The sequence below is a fragment of the Lacerta agilis genome, chromosome 2 (genome assembly GCF_009819535.1).
Source record: "Lacerta agilis isolate rLacAgi1 chromosome 2, rLacAgi1.pri, whole genome shotgun sequence".
NCBI classification, from domain to species: domain Eukaryota; kingdom Metazoa; phylum Chordata; class Lepidosauria; order Squamata; family Lacertidae; genus Lacerta; species Lacerta agilis.
This window is the reverse complement of record NC_046313.1, coordinates 68329350-68352740: the sequence shown is the minus strand read 5'-3', so window position 1 is coordinate 68352740 and position 23391 is coordinate 68329350. Positions and strand designations below refer to the sequence as shown.

At 43.8% G+C, this 23391-nt stretch overlaps 1 protein-coding gene across 1 annotated transcript in view; it reads right to left on the bottom strand.

Moving 5' to 3' along the window:
• LOC117041624 (acylamino-acid-releasing enzyme-like) overlaps positions 1–22668 on the bottom strand; it is a 45689-nt gene extending 23021 nt beyond the window's left edge. Inside the window, exons 1-14 of the mRNA XM_033140589.1 lie at positions 22609–22668; positions 22360–22492; positions 19323–19449; positions 18360–18447; positions 17468–17543; positions 11215–11351; positions 9518–9655; positions 8532–8623; positions 7882–7922; positions 6642–6763; positions 6198–6258; positions 5855–5949; positions 4297–4348; positions 2080–2168 (exon numbers count right to left, since the gene is read on the bottom strand). Of these exons, the coding sequence (XP_032996480.1) occupies positions 2080–2168; positions 4297–4348; positions 5855–5949; positions 6198–6258; positions 6642–6763; positions 7882–7922; positions 8532–8623; positions 9518–9655; positions 11215–11351; positions 17468–17543; positions 18360–18447; positions 19323–19449; positions 22360–22492; positions 22609–22632 (1275 nt within the window). The 5' untranslated portion in view covers positions 22633–22668. The remainder of the gene's footprint in view (positions 1–2079; positions 2169–4296; positions 4349–5854; positions 5950–6197; positions 6259–6641; positions 6764–7881; positions 7923–8531; positions 8624–9517; positions 9656–11214; positions 11352–17467; positions 17544–18359; positions 18448–19322; positions 19450–22359; positions 22493–22608) is intronic.
• Positions 22669–23391: the final 723 nt, after the last annotated feature.

The following is a 23391-nucleotide window of genomic DNA, read 5'->3' as shown; positions in this document are numbered from 1 at the left end:
CCGCAGCCTCGCCTCCGCCTGGCCCGGCCGAGGAGGGCTCCCGGCTCGGCGCCCGGAAGCGGCTGCTGCTGCAGCGCCGATCGGAGCGCGCCGAGCCCGCAGCCTCGCCTCCGCCTGGCCCGGCCGAGGAGGGCTCCCGGCTCGGCGCCCGGAAGCGGCTGCTGCTGCAGCGCCGATCGGAGCGCGCCGAGCCCGCAGCCTCGCCTCCGCCTGGCCCGGCCGAGGAGGGCTCCCGGCTCGGCGCCCGGAAGCGGCTGCTGCTGCAGCGCCGATCGGAGCGCGCCGAGCCCGCAGCCTTGCCTCCGCCTGGCCCAGCCGAGGAGGGCTGCCAGCTTGGCGCCCACAACTGGCTGCTGCTGCAGCGCCGATCGGAGCGCGCCGAGCCCGCAGCCTTGCCTCCGCCTGGCCCAGCCGAGGAGGGCTGCCAGTTTGGCGCCCACAACTGGCTGCTGTTGCAGCGCCGAGCGGAGCCCCGAGCCAGCGGGACCCAGCAGCAGAACCCAGGAGCAGCAGCACCGTGCTGCGCGGAGCCCCGAGCCAGATAAGTGGGTATCTCCCCTCCCCCCTCCCATGGCTAAACAGTTTTTAATTTCTGTTTTTTTATTATTTCACCATTTTGACACAACACTTTGGACAGGGGACTTGCTAGGCTTTTCCCTAGGTTCCAGGGGGACCCTATCCTTGTAGGTTAAACTTTTGGGATTGGGACTTAATTCCTCCCCCCCCCAAAAAAAATACTTACCACTGTATTTGTGTTAAAGAAAAAAAAAAGTTTAGCAGAGAATGTACATAAGCTGTGCAGTCTTGGCAGCCTGCACCCACATTTAGTACTTCTCATGGCTCTCACTTGGTCCGTTTATAAATCTGTGGTAATAAAAAATAAGACATCCCCTGAAAATAAGCCATAGTGGGGGTTTTTGAGGAAAAATAAATATAAGACGGTGTCTTATTTTATGAGAAACACGGTAAGGATGTATTCGACTGACATGCCAAGCCATGGTTTGTAAGTGCAAATCATGGCTTGTTTTATGGCTGTACTTATATTATTTCAAAAGTCAGTGTTTGTGATAAGCTGCCAAACCAAGATATCAAACCGTAGTTTGCTGTGTTATGTCAGAATTCATAAAGTTCAATTATGGATGTTGCTCTACCTCTGGAGTCAATTGTTTCAAGGAGAAATGAATGCTGAGCCAAAGGAAAACTAAAGCAAACAAGCAGCTCAAAACCATAGTTTGCCTATGGTGTCTTAACTACAAACTAGCACAAACCATGGATGAGCTTTTATTCCAAGCATAAGGTTGATGGGCTCCAGGGCTTGGGCTGAGATTTCTTTTTAAGGTATTCCCGATATGACATTGCTTACTGTTTCTGTGTTGCTCTATAAAGAGACCACATTAAAATGTAATGCTGAACCATAATTTGTATTGGCCACAATTTGTTCAACAAACCACATATCATCTCACATGCGAGCAAACAATCCATAGCTTTTTAAAGCATGGTTTGTTTTCCAGCTGTTCTTCCCTCAATTCCTCTGTAGCCCGTTGAGCATATGGGTGAAGTGGCCAAATAAACCATGGTTAAGCAAGGCCACCGAATTTGGACACAGCACCAACCACAGATAAAACAAACCATTACTCATAAGCCAGAAATAAACCTTGGTTTCACATTGTGATTTGCTGCTAGCAAACAAACCATGGCTCAGTGTGAACTAGGCCAGTGAAAATCAGGAATGGGAAACCTATGACCCTCCATATGTTGTTGGAGTGCAAATCCCAGCATCCCTGATAATTGGCCATGCTGGCTGGGGCTGACAGGAATTGGAGTCCAGCAACACCTGAAGGGCTACAGAGGCATACCTGTGGTTTGAACAAAGCTAAATAGTCACACTAAAGAAACATTCACATTAGGTTTTTTGGCTACAGCCTTGCTAAAAATTCACATACAAGCATTATGAGAAAGAGCACAGCATGAAAGCTCACTCCGGCACCTGCCAATTTTATCAGGTTCCCCTAGAATTAATGGGGAGGGGACTGAAGGGTGAAGCAACCCACACCTTGACCTGCAAGGTAAGCTTCTTACCAGGCTTGGAGGGCAATTGGGAGATGAGCAGCTCACCACCAGGAGATCCTGCTGAATTCCCAGCAGGGTCCAGCTACCTTCTGGAGTGTCTAGGACGGGTTACAGAGAATACTGCTTAGGAGTTATCAGGGCTGTCAGTGACTCAACAGGTCAGCTGTGACTTGGGAAGGAGGGGAAAGTGGGGAGGAAAGAAAGCACCTGGCTTTGAGAGAAAATGTCTCCCTGCTACACTGCTCTTTGCTTATTTAGGGGGGAAAGAGAATAGAGTGGGTGGGTAGGTATGTAGGCAAATCTAAAAAAAACTGTAGTATAAACACCGACAACTGGTAAACACTGGCCTGTGAGTGCTCCAATTGGAGAACAGCCTTTACCAAAGGTGTCATGGGCTTTGAAGACACTCAAACTCAGGACAAAATGAAGAAACATGCTAAGAGGAAGGCATGTTTGGCAAACTTTCACCATTATCAACTCCCGCCCAGAAGCCCATGTCCCCGCTGTGGAAGGATGTGCAGATCCAGAATTGGCCTCCACAGTCACTTACAGACTCACTGTTAAAACAGTGTTTATGGAAGACAATCTTACTCAGCTACGAGTGATCTCCAAAGAAAAAGAAAAGGAGGAAGGTGCTCTTTCCTTGGAGAGGGGGTGGGCATAATCCTCAAAAATGAAATAAAATTAAGATATTAAAATGCAAATGTTCACACAGGGAAGGGAGAAAGAGGAGAACTGGTTTTATTGATGAGATTAGATGAGCAGTTGCATACCCAAGTAATACTGGGGAGCAAGGAGAAGCTACTAACATTTAACAGGAACCATCTTGTCAGGGAACTGTCCCTGGTTCAGTGCAGGGTGGTGGAAGGGCTCTCAGGATGCTACAGAGAGCCGCAGCCCCACCTGACCAGCAGCACCTCCTCTTCCAGCGGAGGAAGCAGCAATGTCTCCCGTGGGGAGGGGCAGGCAGCTCCGGGTCTGGGGAGCAGAGGCTCTGGGGATGTTGGAGAGACCCTGCACTCCCCTCGCTCAGCGGGCGAGGAAGGAGACACACCATTTCCGGCACCCCAAGTGTGCAGAGGGGTGAAACACAAGGAGGGGAAGTGGAGATTTCGGATACCAAAACTCTTATGTTGGGGTCACAGCCGGAAGGGGCCACTCCCAGATTCTGCGAGTGACTGATACAGACATGTACTTGTAGCTCTGCACTGTAAATAGTATGCACAATAAACCTGTAAAAAGACAGGTCGGAGTCTTGCCTCACGAGCAACCACCCCACGGACCTTACACATGTTCTGAATGGAGCAAGTGATGAAAGGCCCAACTCTCTGAAAGAGTCCCCTGGGAGCTGAAGCATAAGCAAAGAAGCCTAGTCATAGGATCACAGAATTCCTTCTCATTCTGAACAGCATAGAAGCACCTGCCAGAGCTTTTTACTGATTTATCGCAGGGGCACATTTGTATCCAATCTCAGTGGGACCCCACATTGGGATCATAATCTCAATGGAAAACATCTAGGTGCCACACAATTAATGGGTTACAGCTACAGATGTTAATGGAATGCTGGCTGCCTCATAGGAGAACAAGCAAGCAAGCAGCTACTCAGGAGGCTTTTTGGCCCTAGCAAGGAATGATGTGAAATGTAGCAGAGGCCAGTTCTGTACACATATAGAAAATATGTACACAATGAACAGAAGTAGTAGCCTAGCACCAATATTCTAGCTTCATTCGCCTGAAAAAAAGACCCCTTACAGCCCTACCTCAGGTTACGTACACTCCGGGTTGCGTACTTTTTGGGTTAAGAACTCCGCTAACCCGGAAGCGCAAGCCAACGCACGCGATTTGCGCATGCGTAGAGCGTTTTTCGTGGGTTTTTTCCGTCTGCGCATGCGCAGAATGAATTGTTCAGGTTACGTCCTTTTCGGGTTATGTATTGTAACCCAGAATGGATTAAGTACGTAACCCAGGGTAGCACTGTATAAAGCAAGGGAACTAGATCTGGCATGGATTAGTAGCGGCTGCCTCTTGTTGAGAACGTAAGCCAGCATACAGGAAGCGGAAGAGCTTGGTTGTAGCCTTCTAGCCCCTTCCTTTTCCTCGAGATCTCGGAAATGGGCAGAAATACAAGATATGGGAGACTTCTCAATTAACGTGCCTGGTCTTTAGGACAGATCTCAGCAAACACAATACGGCCCTTGGACTTTGCAAACTAAGATTTGATTGTACCTTCTGTAATAGCCTTCACACTCCCCAGCTCGGTATCCACAACCAGCAGCTCCTGCAAGAGATAATAAAGGAAGGAAAGTGAGGGCTGGGAAAAGGCTGCTCTGTTACAAGAGCCCATGGAAACTTAATAATGGAAAAAGCCTTTTCTCACTTTCCTTCCCCTTCCCCCTCCCCCACCATACATCATCTCAGAGAAGATACAGTGTTCCTCATTTTTGGAACACTGGCTACCTACCACAAAGGCTCCTGTCAGTGGGTGTGCAAGAACCCTCCAAATATCAATGTGTTAACCCAGTCACCAAAGGCAGGGATATGTGATCAAACTTTGCACTAACTAGCAAGGTAATAAGGCCAGTTCTGTATCCCCAGTTCTGTACCCTGATGGAGAGTCAAAGCACAGAGAACAAGAAAGGCAGAGAACATCCTTCTGAGGCAGGAATGATGCAGACTGGAACCACAGTATGTCCAAAATCTATTGTATAATCCTGGAGGGAAATGCGCTGTAGCCACTTGAAGAAATGTAACACTCCTAATAGTGTTAACTCCAACTTCCATTAGCCCCAGCTAGCATGGCCAATACAGCAGAAACTTGGTTCTCGAACTTAATCCATTCCAGAAGTCCATTCGACTCCTGAAACCGTTTGAAAACCAAGGCGCAGCTTCTGATTGGCTGCAGGAGCTTCCTGCACTCAAGCAGAATTTGCACCGGGGATTTGGATTCTGAAAAACGTTCAAAAACTGGAACACTTACTTCCGGGTTTTCAGCATCTGGGAGCCAATTTGTTCATCAACTAAGCCTTTTGAGAACCAAGGTATGACTGTATTCAGGGATGATGGGAGTCCAGCAGTATCTGGAGGACACAACTTTTGCTGCCTCTGAAGTAATCCAAGACTAGACAAAGACTAAGGGCTCAGTTCCTAGGCAAGGCAGGGAAGAAACTGGGGTAGACCCTTAGGAACTGACAAATTAGTTCAAAGTTTGATCCCATGCTCCTGTCTGTCTAAGGCAGTGAGGGAAGCAAAGCCACTGCTGCCTTGAGGCCTCCTGCATGCCAATCAGCTTCTCAATCACTGTTTCTTCATATCTGATTTACAACAGATACTTTTTACACCCTTATGAGCCTTTTCAGGTTCAGTACACATGGTTCACGTTCCCCAGCTGTAATTAAAGCTTGGCTCTTACATTTCTGAAATGTGTATCACAGTGGCAAAAGTGCTTTATTAGGACATGGAGAAGCCAAGATCAAATCCCTGTTTAAATACAAAGTTCACTGAGCAGCTCACGACAATACTTAAACCTAACCAACTTCATAGGGGCTGTTGTGAGTCTTAAAGTTCTGTTCTGAGGTTACTGGTAGAAGATAAATGTATGAAAACACACACAACACACACACTTTCTATAAAGCCAATTGTTTTGCATTCACACTACATAAACCTGAACATCTTCCTATACATCCTGCAAATTCTCAGGAATGGTGGAAAGCATTAACTGATTTGCAAACTTTTGTTGGCACACCACCTTCACACCCCAAAGTCCTCCCTTCCGGTCTCAACATACCTTTCTACTCCTTTGAGGAGTGCTAAGCAGGACTCTATGGTTGTCAGCAGCCCAACAAAGCAGAGGCAGCGCCCCTGAGTAAATCCCAAAAAACCCTGAAACGGGAGAAAATTGTTAAAGTAAAACATGGCTGAAGTCTGGAGCTTTGGAGAAATGTTGGAGAACAGCATCAAACAGATATTATAAAAAGACACTGCATGGAATATGGTGTATAGGGGGGGCATATTTTTTTGTATGTGGCAGCAGGAGCTGAGTGGTAGGACATGTATGAACTGAAGAGGCAAGGTGATAAAAAGCAACTCTAATTTTGCATGCTCAGTCAGTTTCTGAAATTGAGACTTACCAGATGTGGCAGTCCTGACTACGTCCACCACTGTAGATGTGAGCTTAGTTTGCCAATTGAGCTAAGCAGGAGGAAAAAAATCAGGTAACGAATACAAAGCAGCAAACTTCACACTCCTCCTCCACTGCATCCCACAGACCAGTTGCTCTGCATCTTTTCAGTAGTCAATTCCAATCTAATCTCCCTTCCAGCATCTTTCAATAAATGCTAAATTCTACAATGTTTTAATTCTGCAATCAGAATTAGTTGCATTTAAGAAATGTATCATTTTAACCTTTTATAATAAGGCCATGCTCAACTCAGCTTTTCTACTATCTAAATGTTTTTGTTTTGTTGTCGTTGCATACTCATTTAAAATTCCACAGTTCCTTTGCTATTATGACCTGCCTGCACCCACAGTCCTTTCTCTTCCAAGCAACTACCTACCAGAAGTGCCACACTTACCATCTGTAGCTTCAGACACTGGCGATGAGGCCCAAATACAGGGCACTCAAGGTAAAGCAGGCGAGTTCCGTCAGGGCTGAGCCTGGGAGAGGAAACAGCCTCCGAATCTGAGGACAGCAACTCTGCAACCACAGACACAATGCAGTATCAGGGCATACAGACCCATCTAAGTGGAGTTACAGATGCAAAGAATACTTTAATCTCATAAAGGCAATTGGCCAAAAGTCCCCAGGTGATGAAATTAGAAAAACATTAACAGTGGACAATCTGACGATTCCTTTTCTGAAAAGTACCTGTAAATTTACCTCTGAAGCTTCTTCTGACAAAGTTTCTTTACTCACATTTTGGGGGGAAATAAAACATATAAGAAAGGAGCAATAGTGACTGAAGAAACTGTGGGCATCTTTGGAAAGCAAACTAAGTTTGAAACAAGTAACCTGTGAAGGCAGTGCCAGATTTACGTATAAACTAAACAAGTTATAACTTAGGGCCCCACTTTCTTGGGGGCCCCCAAAAAAATTAAAAGAAAAAAATCTGGATGTACATTTCCAAAATGTAAGATTAAAAAAACAACAAATAAAATAAAACCCACATACAGCAACAGCGTTTTGTGTTGTGTACGGACCTATTAGGTCCATAAATTACCATATAGCATATATTCAACACAAAAAACAGCGACAATTTGTTGTTGACAAAGGACAGCTGGACATATAAAGGGCCCCGTTTTACCTTCAGTAGCTTAGGGCCTCATCAAACCTAAATCCGGCCATGCAAACCACATTTCTGATTGCTGAAACATTAGAAGGCCATATCTCACTCTGGACTTTTTTAAGCTCCTTTACAAAAGGCAAACTAAGCTGCAAAACTGAGCTGCAAAACTGAGATTCTGCTGGGCTGCAGAATTCCATGGAAGTCTGGGCTCTTTTGGCTTGCACATACACACAGATTGTAAATTTGGCAGTCACTGTTGCTCTTTCTTTGCAGTACTAAAGCAGGAAAAGTTGTTTCTGCTGAAATGCTTCCATTTGTGAAGTTACAACGAAGAATCCTTGACATATTTGAATGTGATAGCCCTGACTAACTGTGCAAACATTTGTGTCACTGTCAGGAAATCCACCCAGGGCTCCAAGTGACTGAGAAGGTACAGGTACACCCCACCACCACCATTGTTGGGAGAAATATGGGAAAGAAAGGCGCTGCATGGCGGGACAAGAGATAAGCTGCCTCCAAGATGACTTACCACAGCTACTTTCAGAGAGATCGAAGAGAAAAAGGGCTGACCTATGGCAGGGAGAGGGGAATGGATGAGACGCCTCCAACAGGGACCAGGTTTTTCACCCACCCACCCCATGATGAATTAAATGTTAGTCACTATAGGATTAAATTTTCACACGCTGCCCTTAAAATATAGTGAAGCTGAGGATCTTGAGGCTTTCCCTTCCACCTTCCATTGATTTAGGAAAACCTTCAAGGTGATTTGTATATTTTTTGTGGAACAGGCTACTTTAGAGAGGCAGAATGCATTTCCTTGGAGGCTTTCACCAAGGAAAATATGGGCTGGCCCCCACCAGGAATCATTTAGATATAGTCTATACTATTTTAGGAAGGACAGGGGTGGACCTGGACTAATAAATAACCCATTTGGCTCCTTCCAAACTCAATACCACTTCTGCCGATTCTAAATTTTAGAAATGATCACCGGGATCACTGACTAAGAACTCATTATTGTTCAGGACATGTTTCCCCCCCCCTTTCATTTTATTCTTTTCTCTAAAGTGAGCAAAATGTTGCCCTCATAATTTTCCCCGAGGCAGCGGCTGGTCCTGGCACAGCCAACTGGAGAGCTGAATCCATGGCTTCACACTTAAGAGTGACTGAGACCTTCCCTACCTTCTGTTGGAGCAAGCATTCAAACCCAGTCTGAAGGGCTCGTGCCACCAGCCAACGAACAGTATACCTTTGTCATCTGGGGACCACAGGGCCTGGCCAGGGAAGCAAAACCAAAATATTAGCCATTCACACCTGGGTGTGCTGCACTATGGGCCAAGCTACGTCTCCATTGTCTCCCCATAAGATTTGCAGAATGTTGCTGCAGCAGCTGAAATTCAACAAGGCTGTTTACTGGGAGATGTTCCAATCTTCAGGGCTCTGCAGGCAGCAGACTAAGTGTTTGGAAGCAGAAAGCATGAGAGGTATGTATCTGCCTCTGCATATGATGATGGGTCAGCTGATGGATCTGAGAAAGCAGCATTTTCTCCAGCAGGCTTCTGCTAAGCTCCACCCTCTAGTGCTTGAGCTGATGTTGCACAAATGAATAAACCACTGTAATTGCAGCACCAATCTATTTAAACAGCAACTTTCTACCTTTAAAATTTTAGCAGTATGCACGGTTCCACCCGTCGCAAAGGTGCTTTTTGCATGAAACAGAGAGGATGTGAACTTCTACATTTAAGTGGGGAGAGAATGTGACACTATCCTGTACCAAACAGATCGTCAACTGCAACAGGCAATGCAATAGGCAACAGGATGGGTTGGCAGATGGTTTGCCTGTACATGGAAGTCTCTTTCTGGGCTGAAGGAAAGTTGGCTCTGAAAAAGCACCTTCTAGGAGAATATGGAAGGCCACTGTCAGATTCTCTTGTTCAGTTCAACACTATTCAAAAGCTAAGGGTGCAAAAAGTGCAAGAATCATGAAGAGAAATACAATTTGTGAGCTCAGAACTACCTCCAGGACACCTAGTATGTCCGCTTCATGCCTTCTTCTGTTCCTCCTCCCATTTTATTAATTTAAATCTTGCTTCATTACTCAGAAATGCTTGCAATCCATGGTGGCTTGAGGAGTGTCCCATTAAATACCCATACTGCATTGCACTAACCTGTCCAGGGGAGATATGCCCTGGGATGCCCTCTAGCACTGAAACTTCACTGGTTTCAACATTCACCACGCACAAGACAGGGAAGCTTTTATCACTCAGTGCCTCTCCCCAATTGTCATAGTATAAAAAGTGCTCCTCCTAGGAAAAAAAGCAGAGGGGAAGGTCTTGTGAAGATTCCTGATCCAAATAATAATTAACAACAACAACAGCAGCAGCAGCAGCAGCAATTTATTATTTATACCCCGCCCATCTGGCTGGGTTTCCCCAGCCACTCTGGGCGGCTCCCAACAGAATAATAATAATAATGTGAAAAAACATCAAATATTAAAAACTTCCCTAAACAGGGCTGCCTTCACATGTCCTCTAAAAGTCAGATAGTTGTTTATTTCCTTGACATCTGATGGGAGGGTGTTCCACAGGGTGGGCACCACTACCCAGAAGGCCCTCTGCCTGGTTCCCTATAACCTCACTTCTTGCAGTGAGGGAACCACCAGAAGGCCCTTGGTGCTGAACGCTGGGGGGGGGGGGGAGACACTCCTTCAGGAATACAGGTATAGAGTTTCCCATGAGAAAGACATATAGGCCTCAATGTCATGCAAAGGCTTTTTTCACTCACCAGAATTTGCTGCAGACAACCTCTGCAGTTATGCCTCCATAAGCACGACTATCTGCAATTTAAATCCACAAACTATTCTCTAAGCCAGTGTTTCTTAAACTTGAGTCCTCAGCTGTTGTTGGACTACAACTCCCATCATCCCTAACCACTGGTCCTCTTTTGAAGTCAAATGTGACTATTTCAGACCATCCAAGTGTCCTTATTTTCCAATTTAACAGATTGGAGAATTGGGTTCAAACAAAGAAAATGAACAAAACTAATTTCAATAGGGACAAATATAAGGTTCTGTAATTAGGCAGGAACACCAGCTGCACAAATATAAAATGTAGGACATCAGGCTTGCCAGCAGTACATGCGAAAAGGATCTAGGGTTCTTAGTAGACCACAAGTGTAACATGAGTCAAGAGTGTGATGCAGCAGCAAAAAAAAAGCTAATGCTCTTCTAGGCTGCATTAACAGACGTATAGTGTCCAGATCAAGGGAAGTAATAGTACCACTCTATTCTGCCTTACTCAGACCACACTTGGAATACTGTGTCCAGTTTGGAGCACCACAACTTAAGAAGGATATTTAATAGTTGGAACGTGTGCAGAGGAGGGCGACCAAGATGATCATTATAAGGAACAGTTAATTGAGTTGGGGGTGCTTAGCCTGAATAAAAGGAGACTGATAGCAGATATGACAGCCAACTTCCAACGTCTAAAGGGCTGTCACATGAACAAGGAGCAAGCTTCTTTTCTCCTGCTCCAAAGGGTAGCAGCCGAACCAATGGACTCAAGTTACAAGAAAGGAGATTCCAACTAAACATCAGAAAGAACTTTATGACAGCAAGAGCTCTTCAACAGCTGAACAGACTCCCTTGAAAGGTTGTGGACTCCCCTTCTTTAGAGGTTTTTAAGCAGAGGTTGGATGGCCATCTGTTATGGATGCTGCCGTTGATATTACTGCATTGCAGGGGGTAGACAAGATGACCCTTGGGGTCCCTTCCAGCTCTACAATTCTGATTCTATGACAGAATAAAGACGGTAAAGCACGTGGCATAGTATAAGCATCTCAATGCCGAATAATAAAAAGTAGGTACCTTTCTTGCTTCACCTGGCTCCTCTCCTTGGGGGGACCTGCTTTGAGGGAAAAGTGGTTGCCTTTTGGGGCGTCTTCTCTCAGCAACATAAAGGATCTGTGTTTCTGAGCTGGACCAGGCAACACACCCAAACTGCTCTGGTGGCATAAGGTCAGATAGGAAAATAGGTAATGATCTTCCTTAAAGGTAAAGGTAAAAGCTGAACCCTCTCAATAAAGCAGAATGCAAGTGGGAAGAGAAGCAGTACATAATGCTGAGCACACAACTATGGGTAACAGGTTGACTGACCGATCTGTTATTTCCCCAAAGCCATTGCAGGGGAATTAGCACTCCTAGTATGAGGCAAGAGCTCCTGCTATTATAGAAAAAAGAGAGAGTGTATTTTCCCGAGGTCCTAACCTAATCAATGGTTAGTGAAGACTGTGGGTGGAATCCAACATCGTGCTAAGGCGTTTGCTCTGTCACAGCAAGCATTTTTGCTTGTGCTGGTGGAACAATTGCCCCTCTCTCCCCCTTGCACACTATTTTAGGGTTATCCTGACCCCTCAGAGCTGATGGGGGGCATGGGGGGGGAGGGAGCCCCATTGCATCAGTAGGACTTGTTGCACTGCTGATGCAACTATTTGGTTGAATCTGTCCCAGAGAAAAGCCACAAGTTATTAAACAGTACTGTGTAAATATCAGCCAAAGATAGTCCTACTCCACTTGTGGGGTTACAATTGTTCGTTGTGCCTAAAAAGCAAGCTCCCCCCCCCTTTGTGCGGAAGTTTGATGCTTAAGATGCAAAGAGCTCAGGATTTGCTATCCAAAGGCCAAGCTAAGCAAGTAGGGCAGACAGTGAAATCTCAAGCAGCATAGACCGGGTCTCAAATTGTACTGCATATTTAAATTTGAATGTGACCTCACCAGAATTCTACCTCAGACTGTTTTCACAGACAGAAACATGTAAAGGCACTTGTGCTTTGTGACCTAGGTGCATGAATAGTGTGACATTCATCAAAGCAGTTCAGCCTAGCCTTGTCACTAAGATTTGAAAACTTGGGGTGCTCCTGGATAATAATAATAATACCTTTATTATCATTGTACAACCTGTGTACAATAAAATTAAATGAGCCTCCCCCCTGCAAACACTCAATCTTTTATCGAACAACACACCACCTCATAAGTCAATTTCGCTATGTTATTTTCTGTTCAACAGCCTAACAGCCCACGGATAGAAGCTAGAGGTTCCAGAGGAAGGAAAAGCACCAAAACAGTCAGTGACTGTTTGATCGTGCTACACGATAGACACGACAGAGACTACTTTCTGGACTTACATTACAGAAACAACCTGGTGGTACAGCAGAATAAAGTAATTTTTTATAAGGACATCCCCAGATTTTTTTTGGACAAAAGAGCTCCTTACAACGATTTGGTGACTGAGCTAAGAAGAAGAAAGATCCCCTTCAGTTGGGAGTTTCCAGAAGGCCTTGCATTCACGTTTGAAGGGAAAAAGATAAGAATAAGGTCCTTGGCGGAAAAGCAAAAGTTTTTGGATAAACATCTGGAACAATTTAAAGGTACGCCACTTGATCCAGCACAGCTATACAAGTTTCCAGAAGCATTTCCACCACCGCCGGGACTACCAGGGCCAAGCCAGAAGGACCCAGAGGAAGGCAAGAAAGGAGAGGCAACTGGAGGAGAAGAATAAATAAAGGAAAATGGCGCTCAAGCTAATGACATGGAATGTTCGGGGATTGAACCAGAGACCAAAGAGACGCAGAGTGTTTTACAGCATAGAAAAGAAGAATTTGGACATAATATGTTTACAGGAGACCCACATAGTCCGACGCCATAGAAGATTATTACAAAACAAAAAACTAGGCCAAGAGTTTATATCATCGGATAAGGTCAAGAAGAGAGGAGTAGTGATATATGCAAAGGAGAAATACAGCCCAAGACAGCTATTTAAAGATGAAGAAGGGAGATACATCGCAATTGAAATCAACGTACAAGGCGAAAAATTTTTGATTCTGGGACTTTATGCACCAAATGATGGAAAGTCGATTTTTTACAAAAGAATTCATGACCTGCTGTTGGACTATTTGGATTATAAGGTAGTGTGCCTCGGAGATTTTAATGGTGCAGTTTCCACATTAATGGACAGATCTCAAAGAACTAAATTAACGAATGATGGGAAACTCCCAAAGACTTTCTTTGAAATGGTGGATAATTTGAATTTGGTGGACTCTTGGAGATTAAAAAACCCCACAGAAACAGAGGCAACGTACTTCAGTGAACCTCAGCAGTCGTGGTCGAGGATAGACTACATCTGGATCTCGAATGAATTGGCTCCAAAAATACAAAAGGCAGAAATTGGCCCCAAAACGCTTTCAGACCATAATCCGGTACAGTTAAATTTAAAAATGATTTCCAAGGATTCTTTTAGATGGAGAATGGATGACGCATTGATGAGAGATACCAAGCTAGTAGAAAGAGCGGTGAAAAAGATGAAAGAATATTTTCAAATCAATTGGAGTTCCGAAGTGGAGAAAAGGATTGCTTGGGATGCAAGTAAAGCGGTAATGAGAGGATTCCTCATAAGTGAAAAAGCGAAAAAGAAGAAACAACAAAATGCAGAAATGGAGAGACTGTTGAAATTAATCAAAGATAAGGAAAAAGAACTAAGAGGACATCCCAGATGTGTTAAAATTCAAAAAGAAATTAAATACTTGCAATCCCAATATGCGAATATTATGAATCAGGATATCGAATGGAAAGTGAAAATGATGAAACAAAGAACATTTGAATCTGCTAATAAATGTGGAAAACTACTAGCTTGGCAATTAAAGAAAAGACAAAAGGTAAATGTCATCAGCAATTTGGTAGTAAATGGAAAAAATGTAGAGAAACCAGAGGAAATCAGATGGTGCTTTCAGAGATTTTATAAGCAACTGTACAAGGAGGAGAAGATAGATGAAGTAGAGATAGACCGATTTCTGGAAAAGAATGGATTGCAAAAAATCCCAGAGGAAAAACTAACAACTCTCAACCACCCAATATCGACACAAGAGATAGAAGATGCAATAAACAATATGCAATTGGGGAAGGCCCCAGGACCGGATGGATTAACAGCAAAATACTATAAGACATTGAAAGATTGGCTATCGCAGCCGCTAAGAGAAACTTGCAACAAAATATTAGAAGGAGATAGGGCACCAGAGACGTGGAAAGAAGCCTTTATCACACTGATTCCAAAACCAGATACAGATAAGACTCAAATGAAAAACTATCGTCCAATATCCCTTTTGAATGTGGATTACAAAATCTTCGCAAATGTTTTGGCTACAAGGTTGAAAAGAGTGTTGAAAGACTATATACATAGAGACCAAGCAGGTTTCTTGCCAGGAAGACAAATAAGTAATAACACGAGAATTATTGTGGACATTTTAGAAAAACTGGAGAGAGACATAAACACAGATGCGGCACTACTATTTGTTGATGCGGAGAAAGCATTTGATAAAGTATCTTGGACATTTATGAAAAAGAATTTGGAAAAGATGGGAGTTGGAGAAAAATTCTTAAATGGCATTAAGGCCATCTATACAGAACAAAGAGCAAAAGTAATAGTAAACAGTGTGATATCGGAGGAGATTGAAGTTGAGAAAGGAACAAGACAAGGGTGCCCTATCTCCCCTTTACTTTTTATTACGGTCCTGGAAGTCCTTCTAAATATGATTCGAAAAGACAAACAGACAAAAGGAATTAGAGTGGGAGAGAAAGAATACAAATTACGCGCCTTCGCAGATGATTTGATGTTATCCCTGCAGGAACCGGAAAGCAGTGTCCCCAGAGCCTTGGAATTAATTGAACAATTTGGACTTGTAGCTGGCTTCAAATTAAATAAGCAGAAAACCAAAGTTTTAGGTAAAAATTTGAGTGCAGAACAGATTCAAAGAATACAAGAAGCCACAGGCCTCAATTTTGTTAAAACTGTAAAATATCTAGGTATCAATCTCACAACTAAGAATTTGAACCTGTACAAGGACAACTATGAAAAACTGTGGATGGAGATAAAAAAAGATATGGAAATTTGGACAAGACTTAAACTGTCGTTAATGGGAAGAATAGCAGTGGTTAAAATGAATGTCCTACCAAGGATGCTGTTCTTATTCCAAGCCATACCAATTTTGGATAAACTGGATTGCTTTAAAAAATGGCAAAAGGACCTATCGAAGTTTATATGGCAGGGCAAAAAGCCTAGAATCAAGTTTAAGATCCTAACAGACTCTAAAGAGAGAGGAGGCTTTGCTCTGCCGGATTTAAGACTTTATTTTGAAGCAGCGGCCTTTTGCTGGTTAAAGGACTGGTTTAAATTAGAGAATGTGGATGTGTTGGACTTGGAAGGACACGACAATATGTTCGGTTGGCATGCATACCTTTGGTATGACAAGGTTAAAATTCACAGAACTTTTAAGACTCATATAGTTAGAAAATCCTTGTATCAGGTCTGGACTAGATATAAAGACCTTTTGGAGAGAAAGACTCCTAGATGGATTTCTCCAGTGGAGGCCAAGGCCTATAAGAGACCGAACATGTCTGCAAGTTGGCTAAGATATATGGACATATTGCAGCAGGAAGGGGACTCATTTAAGTTAAAAAGCTATGACCAAGTGAAAAGTCAGGTCCCCGATTGGCTGCAATATCACCAGGTGTATGAAACATTCAAAATGGACAAAAAAGTTGGTTTTCAAGTAGAAAAATCAAAACTGGAAACAGAACTGATAGAATCGAACTTTAAGAACCTTTCCAAAATGTACAATCTTTTGCTAGAGTGGCATACGAAAGATGAGCTGGTTAAATCGCCAATGATAGATTGGGCGAAAGATGTAGGACATAATATTATGATGGATGACTGGGAGAGATTGTGGCAGAAAGGTATCAAATTTACTGCTTGTCATAGTTTAAGAGAAAACATAATGAAAATGGTTTATAGATGGTATTTGACACCAGTTAAGATAGCTAAGATGAATACCAAAATGTCAGATGTATGTTGGAAATGTAAACATGCGAAAGGTACCTTTTTTCATATGTGGTGGTTGTGCCCAGCGGTAAATGCTTTCTGGGATAAGATTTATAACGAGCTTAAGAAGGTAATGAAAGTTACCTTTTGTAAGAAACCAGAGGCATTTCTTCTGAGCATAACCAATGAAGAGATACCCAGTCAGGATAGAGTGTTTTTTATGTATGCCACAACAGCAGCTAGAATCTTATTGGCAAGAACATGGAAAGGTGAAGAGATACCAACGGTGGAAGAATGGCAGATGAAGATGATGGAGTATATGGAACTCGCAGAACTGACCGCCAGAATCCGGGACCAGAGGGAGGAGAAGGTGTCACAGGATTGGAAAAAATTTAAAGACTATTTAGTTAAATCAGTTAAATTGAATATTTGAGCAGAATTAAATAGAATCGGCTTTAGTAGGTTTATATTAGACAATACTGTTAAGAGGAATTTTTTTGTGCGAATGACTTATTTGCTAAAAATATGTTAAGATATGATGCTAGGATAAGATTTATAGTTAATTAGGTATTTGATTAAGTAAAGTTAAGAATATTAAAAATTTGGGCAAATGTTAATTGAACAAGATATAAAGCTACCTAGAAGATATATATGATTTTGAAGACAGTGGAGGGAATGGGGGAAGCCCCCAAATAGAGAAGATAGAAACAAGGAAAGTATGAAGATTAGTGTTAGTTTAAGGTTTGTATAATTTTCTTTTTTCTTTTTATTGTTATTGTTTGATTGTGTTTATGTAGTTTGTTTTTATGGTGTTAATGTTGATGTTTATGTTATGTTTTTTTTCTGTTATAATTGAAAAAAAATAAAAATCTTATAAAAAAAGAAGAAGCTATTTTTTAGCCTGATTGTACGGCTGATTATACTTCTGTATCTCTTGCCCGAGGGTAGAAGATTAAAGAGGTGATGGCCAGAGTGTGAGTCATCCCTGAAGGTCACCCCAGGTTCCAGTGAGAGTTAGTGTGGACCCTTTAAGAACACCACCCAGAGATGCCCGAAAGAGCAGTGAAAGAGGAAAGAATATAGCGTAGGATAACCAAATTCTCCTTTGGCATTAGGGAGAGGATGTTAATAGAAAGAAGCATGACCAAGTGTTGTGCTGGGAGAGAGCAGGGCACACAGGACTGAGGGAGCATCACTTGCTTTGCCTGCAGAATAGCAGCATACAGCCAAGCCCACTTCTTTTGCCCTTACCATCTGTATATACTCTGCCATGTTTATCCAGTGCTGTGAGATTAATGCTTCTCACCCTTCCACTCTTGTTCCAGACCTGCTGAGAAACAGAAATCAGCACAGGCCAATGCCCGCCACTGCCATGCAATATCAACAGGCGTGCTATATTTCCTCAAGCACCATAACCATTTTCTTCCCTGACTCCACTTCTAGGGCTGTAAAAGATGAGAGAGCTGAAGAGGTGAGGGAGGGCAGTGCCAGTTTTTAAGAGACATGTGCCCAGTGATACCAGTCTAAAGGGACTATGCATGTAACCCCCTAGATGTTGCACACATAATACTGCAGACTCCCTTCCTTCTGATCCATGTCTGAATCTCAGATTTCACGTTTAAAAAAAAGGCAATTATCAAGTTATTCTGTTATATCCAGAGGCCTGTTAGTAACCAGCTTTGACTATTTATTTTTGTTTAAAATATGTATAGATTGCCTTCCTGAGTATAACTCTTTCAAGGCAGTTTACATTATAAATAAATAAATAAAACAGCAGCATCAATTTTAAAATATAAAATACAAGGTTATTTCTACATAACACCCCCAGTGAACCAGCAATAATAAAACAACCCACTCAGCCCACCAAATTCTCCAAACCAAAATTATTATTTTTTTTATTTTAAAACTACAATATTTTATAATGCACATAATAACAGCCCACAAGCGGATGGCTGTATACAGCACTGTAAAAGCGTATTCCTACAAAATTCCAAATACACATACCTGGGTGCAACAGCACTATTCCTACTCTTTCTACACAAAACATTTAATAAGTCTTTGATGCACCATCCTTGCTCTGTAGGTGTGACGGGTATTGCCTAGCTAGCATGCACTTTACTGTCACGCACACACACCATTTTACCTCTATCACTTCCTGCTTCTGCCCCATTTCCAAGTGATGGGTGAAAACAGCCTTATGCATCCCAGTAGGTGACATTCTGATCAGCAGTCTGTGGCACAGGAGATAGGGACAAGATGAGCAGCAGAGCCAGCTCTGAGAGGCATTTTAAACCAAGGGACAACCTACTCCCTGCCCCTCACCAAATTGGGCCATCAGTGTTTTTCAGGAGGGATTCAAGCACACGCCAAAACTTTAGGTTTGCACAATTCAAGTAGGTTAAAGCACTCTGTTACCTTAGTGCAAAAAATCCACTTTTTAAAAAACGGGCTTTGAAATTCATTTCCCTGTCAATTTCCTAACATCACAAAGTATGGGACGAGCAAATTGACAGGATGATAAATAAACAACCCAAAGTCAAGTCAGGATGAGCACTCACTGTTGCATAACTGCCCCCAAAACAAAGCATAAAGTTTGTGCAAGTAAATCAATAGATAGGTCATTTGATCAAAGCCCATTTATTTCCATCCACTTTAAGGAAAACCCTCCAACCTGCAGTCCTAAGATTCCCATCACTCCCAGTTGAAGACTTTCAAGTTGCACAAAGAAGGAACTTAGCCTATGACTTATAATAATAATAATTTATTATTTATACCCCGCCCATCTGGTTGGGTTTCCCCAGCCACTCTGGGCGGATTCCAACAGAATATTAAGATACAATAATCTATGGCTTGCGGAAACTGAGCCAGTTATAGCTGACAGCAATGGGGTAGCACAATTTGTCACCAAGGCAAAAAAAAGGTTATGTTCTGTTAAAGCACCCCCTTGAAAATAACCCATTCTGACCTATCTCGGTTCCTTGGGAAAAGCTGATTATCCTTACTCTGGTTTATATTTTATTTTGTGCCAGGTTATCCCAATCCAAGCCTGGATTGAATTTCTAAAGCATGGTTAGGTATGCTAAAGGCAACCAGATGTTCTACGTACTGGTCCCGGATCTCAGCTGGAACACCAACAGGAGTAACGGAGACAACTGCTCTGCTATTGTGGTGTAAGATATACTGACGGCTGAAATGCAGCTTCTGACAGCGCCCCAGGTCAGGCTGGCACCACTCTGCAGGAAAGGAGGGAGGTAAGACTGGGTATCTGAGCCTTGGAACCTCCCATCCCAGTGTGTAGCACTGCTGTTTCTGAATTGATTGAGACTGTTTTATGCGGAAATCTGTGGGAAGCACAAAGTCCAGAAAGCCAGCAAGACAGAGACTCTGATTCTGCTCCAAGACACCATGATTAAGATAACCAGAGTTCAGAAATGGAGAACTGGTTGTAGAGCTATAGGGAGAAAGAGCACCTCATCCAGCAGTAAAGTAGTTGAGAATGTTTTATACTTGAATTAATCTTGTGAGAGATGACAGTTAACTGTGTTTAGAGACATTTAGGGAAAGTGCAGCTCATCAGAACTGAAATTGCAAGTAAACAGCATGATTCACAGGTCTCACTAAAGACTTCTGGAATTGGTAATTTCAAGAGACATTTTTGCTTATCATTGCTTAGAGGTCACACATAATACAGTTATCATCCTCTTTCATGCTGCAAATTCAGCATAAGCGACATTTTTCTAACTGAGAAAAGACACTTGACATTCTACAGATAGCTGAAAATCATTAGCATTACAGTAGATACAAATTAGGCTGTGAGATTCTTGGCCAACTTTGCAACTTCATCACTGGGTGGGACTGGGACCTAACTTCTACATATGCTCAAGACCCAACTGCCTGGCTTTCCACTCTCACTGCCAGGCAGAGCAGCAAAAGTGGAAATATACATATTTTTCTGTGTGACAGAGGAAACTAATGGGAAATATTGAGATAGCAACTTTTTCAATATTTTTGGAGGGTTTGGAGGACTCTGTTCAAGGCAAGGACACCAAGAAAAGCCGTCCAGAGCATCATAACACACTTCACCAGAAGTGCAGAAGCATCTGCCACATTTGGGACCAGGGCTCTCCTAGCGGAGATTTGCAGACCTGCCACCTCTACCAGAGCTGCCTCTGGACAGATATGGGTCAGCAAAGGCTTCCTTCAGGTGTTATATCAGGTTGCAGGGACATAGTTTGCACCCAAACTCATCCTAGACTCCCCTCCTCCACTGAAGGAAAAGAGAAGGTTGGAGTTCATGTTAAGCTCTTTTCCTACAGTGAGAAGGGGGGTGTTGGCCTGCCCAGTGATCATATTCTGCTACTGCAGATACTAGGATCAGCCATAGCCAGGTGTATAAAGATGTGTACCATCAGCATACTTAAAACAGGGGTCCTTATCCTGCAGTCTGGAGAGGCATTTCCCTCTCTTATTTCCCTATCTATATGGCCATCTCTCTTGTCTTCATTTCTTACCTACTGTCACAATAAAGCCCATTAAGCTTTCCTCCCTTACAGCTAGTGGTTGCCACATTACTGATCATAGTTCTCAGAGTTTATTCAGGCTTGAATATTAGCATATTGAGAGTGGTTGCCCAGCCCACTCAGGTAACCCCTCCTGGAGGATTCTACTTCCTGCCAGTAGAGCAAGTGGGCAGTGACAACCCATCCTAAACATCTCTTTCACTGCAGGAAAATTGTCAGTTGCCATGAGATGTTGCAAGGCCTGATAGCCCATTGCTTTTTTAACCACAGTCTCAAATGTTAATTATAATATTTGGCTCCTAATTTGACATTATACACAAGTCTCTAACTTTACCATATAAAAAGGGGGCAGCCCCTCCCCCCTTGCATTCAGCATATGTGATAAATGTTTTTCTTTTTTCTTTTTATAAATTACACATCATCTTTTAACTTGGAAGTAACTGCAAACTTGAGATGTATGGGCTGGGGATGGTGTTATTCTTACACAGTGAAGTCAGCTTTTTGCAGTGCATATGATTACAACACACCTGAGTGTTTCTGCGAGAATGGGCCAACTCCTCTCCTCCTAACACAAGGCCCCAATGGAGGCAGGTTGTTCAAAAGGCAACTTAGTTTTCTGACCTCCATGCCAAGATACTTCTATTCCCAGAGGTGTAAAACAGGCAAGAGATAGGGGGCAATCCAATATTGTTCTCATCTGCTACTAAGTAAGAGGTGTCCTGGCTGTGTCTTATGTCAACCTCTCTCTGTGACAGAGTTCAAATGGAAGGCCACTGCAACTCCATGTTTAACTGGCTTGGGATCTGAGATGCCCAAAGCGGACGGTGCTGCATATTCATATTTGCTTTTAAAACAGCTGATTAACAGCAAATGACCAGGTATATATATATATATATATATATATATATATATATATATAACCAGACTCAAAAAGCACCATACACAAGCTTTATAACCTCCATACATATACCAAATTTGCACCTCAGAGCCCCCCCCAGCCCTTGTCCATAGCATTTACAAAGCAAGACCCTCACATATCCTTCAGCAAGTTAAACAGTATACCAGCAGTACTGCTCTGCACAGCTACACTTCTAATGGTTGCTTTTATTTTGATTATATATTTTGTGATTATATATTTTGATTTTGTTCTGTGAACCGCCCTGAGACCAGGTATAGGGCGGTATATAATTTCAATAAATAATAATTTTATTATGTATACCCCACCCATCTGGCTGGGATTCCCCAGCCACTCTGGGTGGCTTACAGCATATATTGAAACATAATAAAACATCAAACATTAAAACACGTCTGCCTTCAGATGTCATCTAAATGTCATATAGTTGTTTGTTTCCTTGACATCTGAAGGGAGGATGTTCCCACTACCGAAAAGTCCCTGTGTAACTTCACTTCTGGAAGTTAGGCTTGAGTCACTTGCAACATGCTGTTCACTACTTCAATTCCATGTGTGAGTGTTTTTAACGGAGCAGTGCTGAAGCCCGTCGAAAAGAGAATGGGGGAGGGAATCTGCCCGCCCATCAACAGCTCAGCCCAACCTCCCACTGGGCTTGTCCACACAACCTCGGCTCTTCTGAAGCGGGGACCTAACCCGCGCAACTGGCTCACCGGTGTAGAGGGGCCGGCACTCGGCGGCGGCGCCGTAGGCAGCAAACCCGACTCCTACACTGGCATAAGTCACGCGGGGAAACCGGTTCAGCTCCCGGTACAGGGCGCTTAGAGGACCCGATCCTGCTGGAGGCTAGAAGGAGAGAAGAAGAGGCGTTCTTTCAAGGCAAATGGAGGCGCTTGCCCGGGGGCACCTGCTCCCCAGCGCCCTCCTCCTTCCCCCGTCCCTCCCCTGCTCCGCAGCCCCACCGCCTCTTTCGCTCTGGAAGCCATCGTCCAAGGTTTCCCCGAAGCAGCCCGAGAGGCGCTTGTCCCGGGACAGCAGGGCGGCTCCCTTTCCAGGGCAGCCACAGCGCACGGGTGGGAAGTGAGCGACGCCGACAGCGATTGGCCGGGCGAGGAGAGGGGGCGGGGACAGAGCTAGGCCTCTGCTCGCGGTTCCCCCTAGAAAGCCCTGCTGGGAAGGCCTAGCTAGCCGAAAGGGTGGCGGCCTTTCTTGCCCCTCATCCTGCCGCTCCTTTTTTTCCAGGCAGGCGACTAAACTTAAAGATACACGCGAAGGGGAGGCTTGTGTTCATCACAGCTGAGGGATCGACGGCGCTGTGTCTGATCCCTGTGAGACGCGCAGGATCCCACCACTGAGAACTGACTGTATCGGGGTCTCCCTGCCCCTTAATAAAAGCAACCCCAGCAACTAAGTTTTGCTTCTTTTTTTCTCATAACCATTCACTCACTTCAGCTGACCTGCAGGGTTGCTGGGTATGTGAGAACCACGCTTGCACGTTGCCCTGCCGCAAAAGGCGAGAGTAAAACACAATGTGATGGAGGGGGAAACTGCACAGGTGGCAGGAATGCAATTACACAGAAGCTCGAACACCAGCTACGTACTGTGAATAAAACTCGCTTCTAGCCGCAGACCCCAATCTCCATTCTGTGTCATAGTCCCCCGCTGTGAGGGAACCTGGTGTTTTATATACCGGTATATCAGATGAGTTAATGCTGCCTCACTCACAACTGCACACAATTTAACAA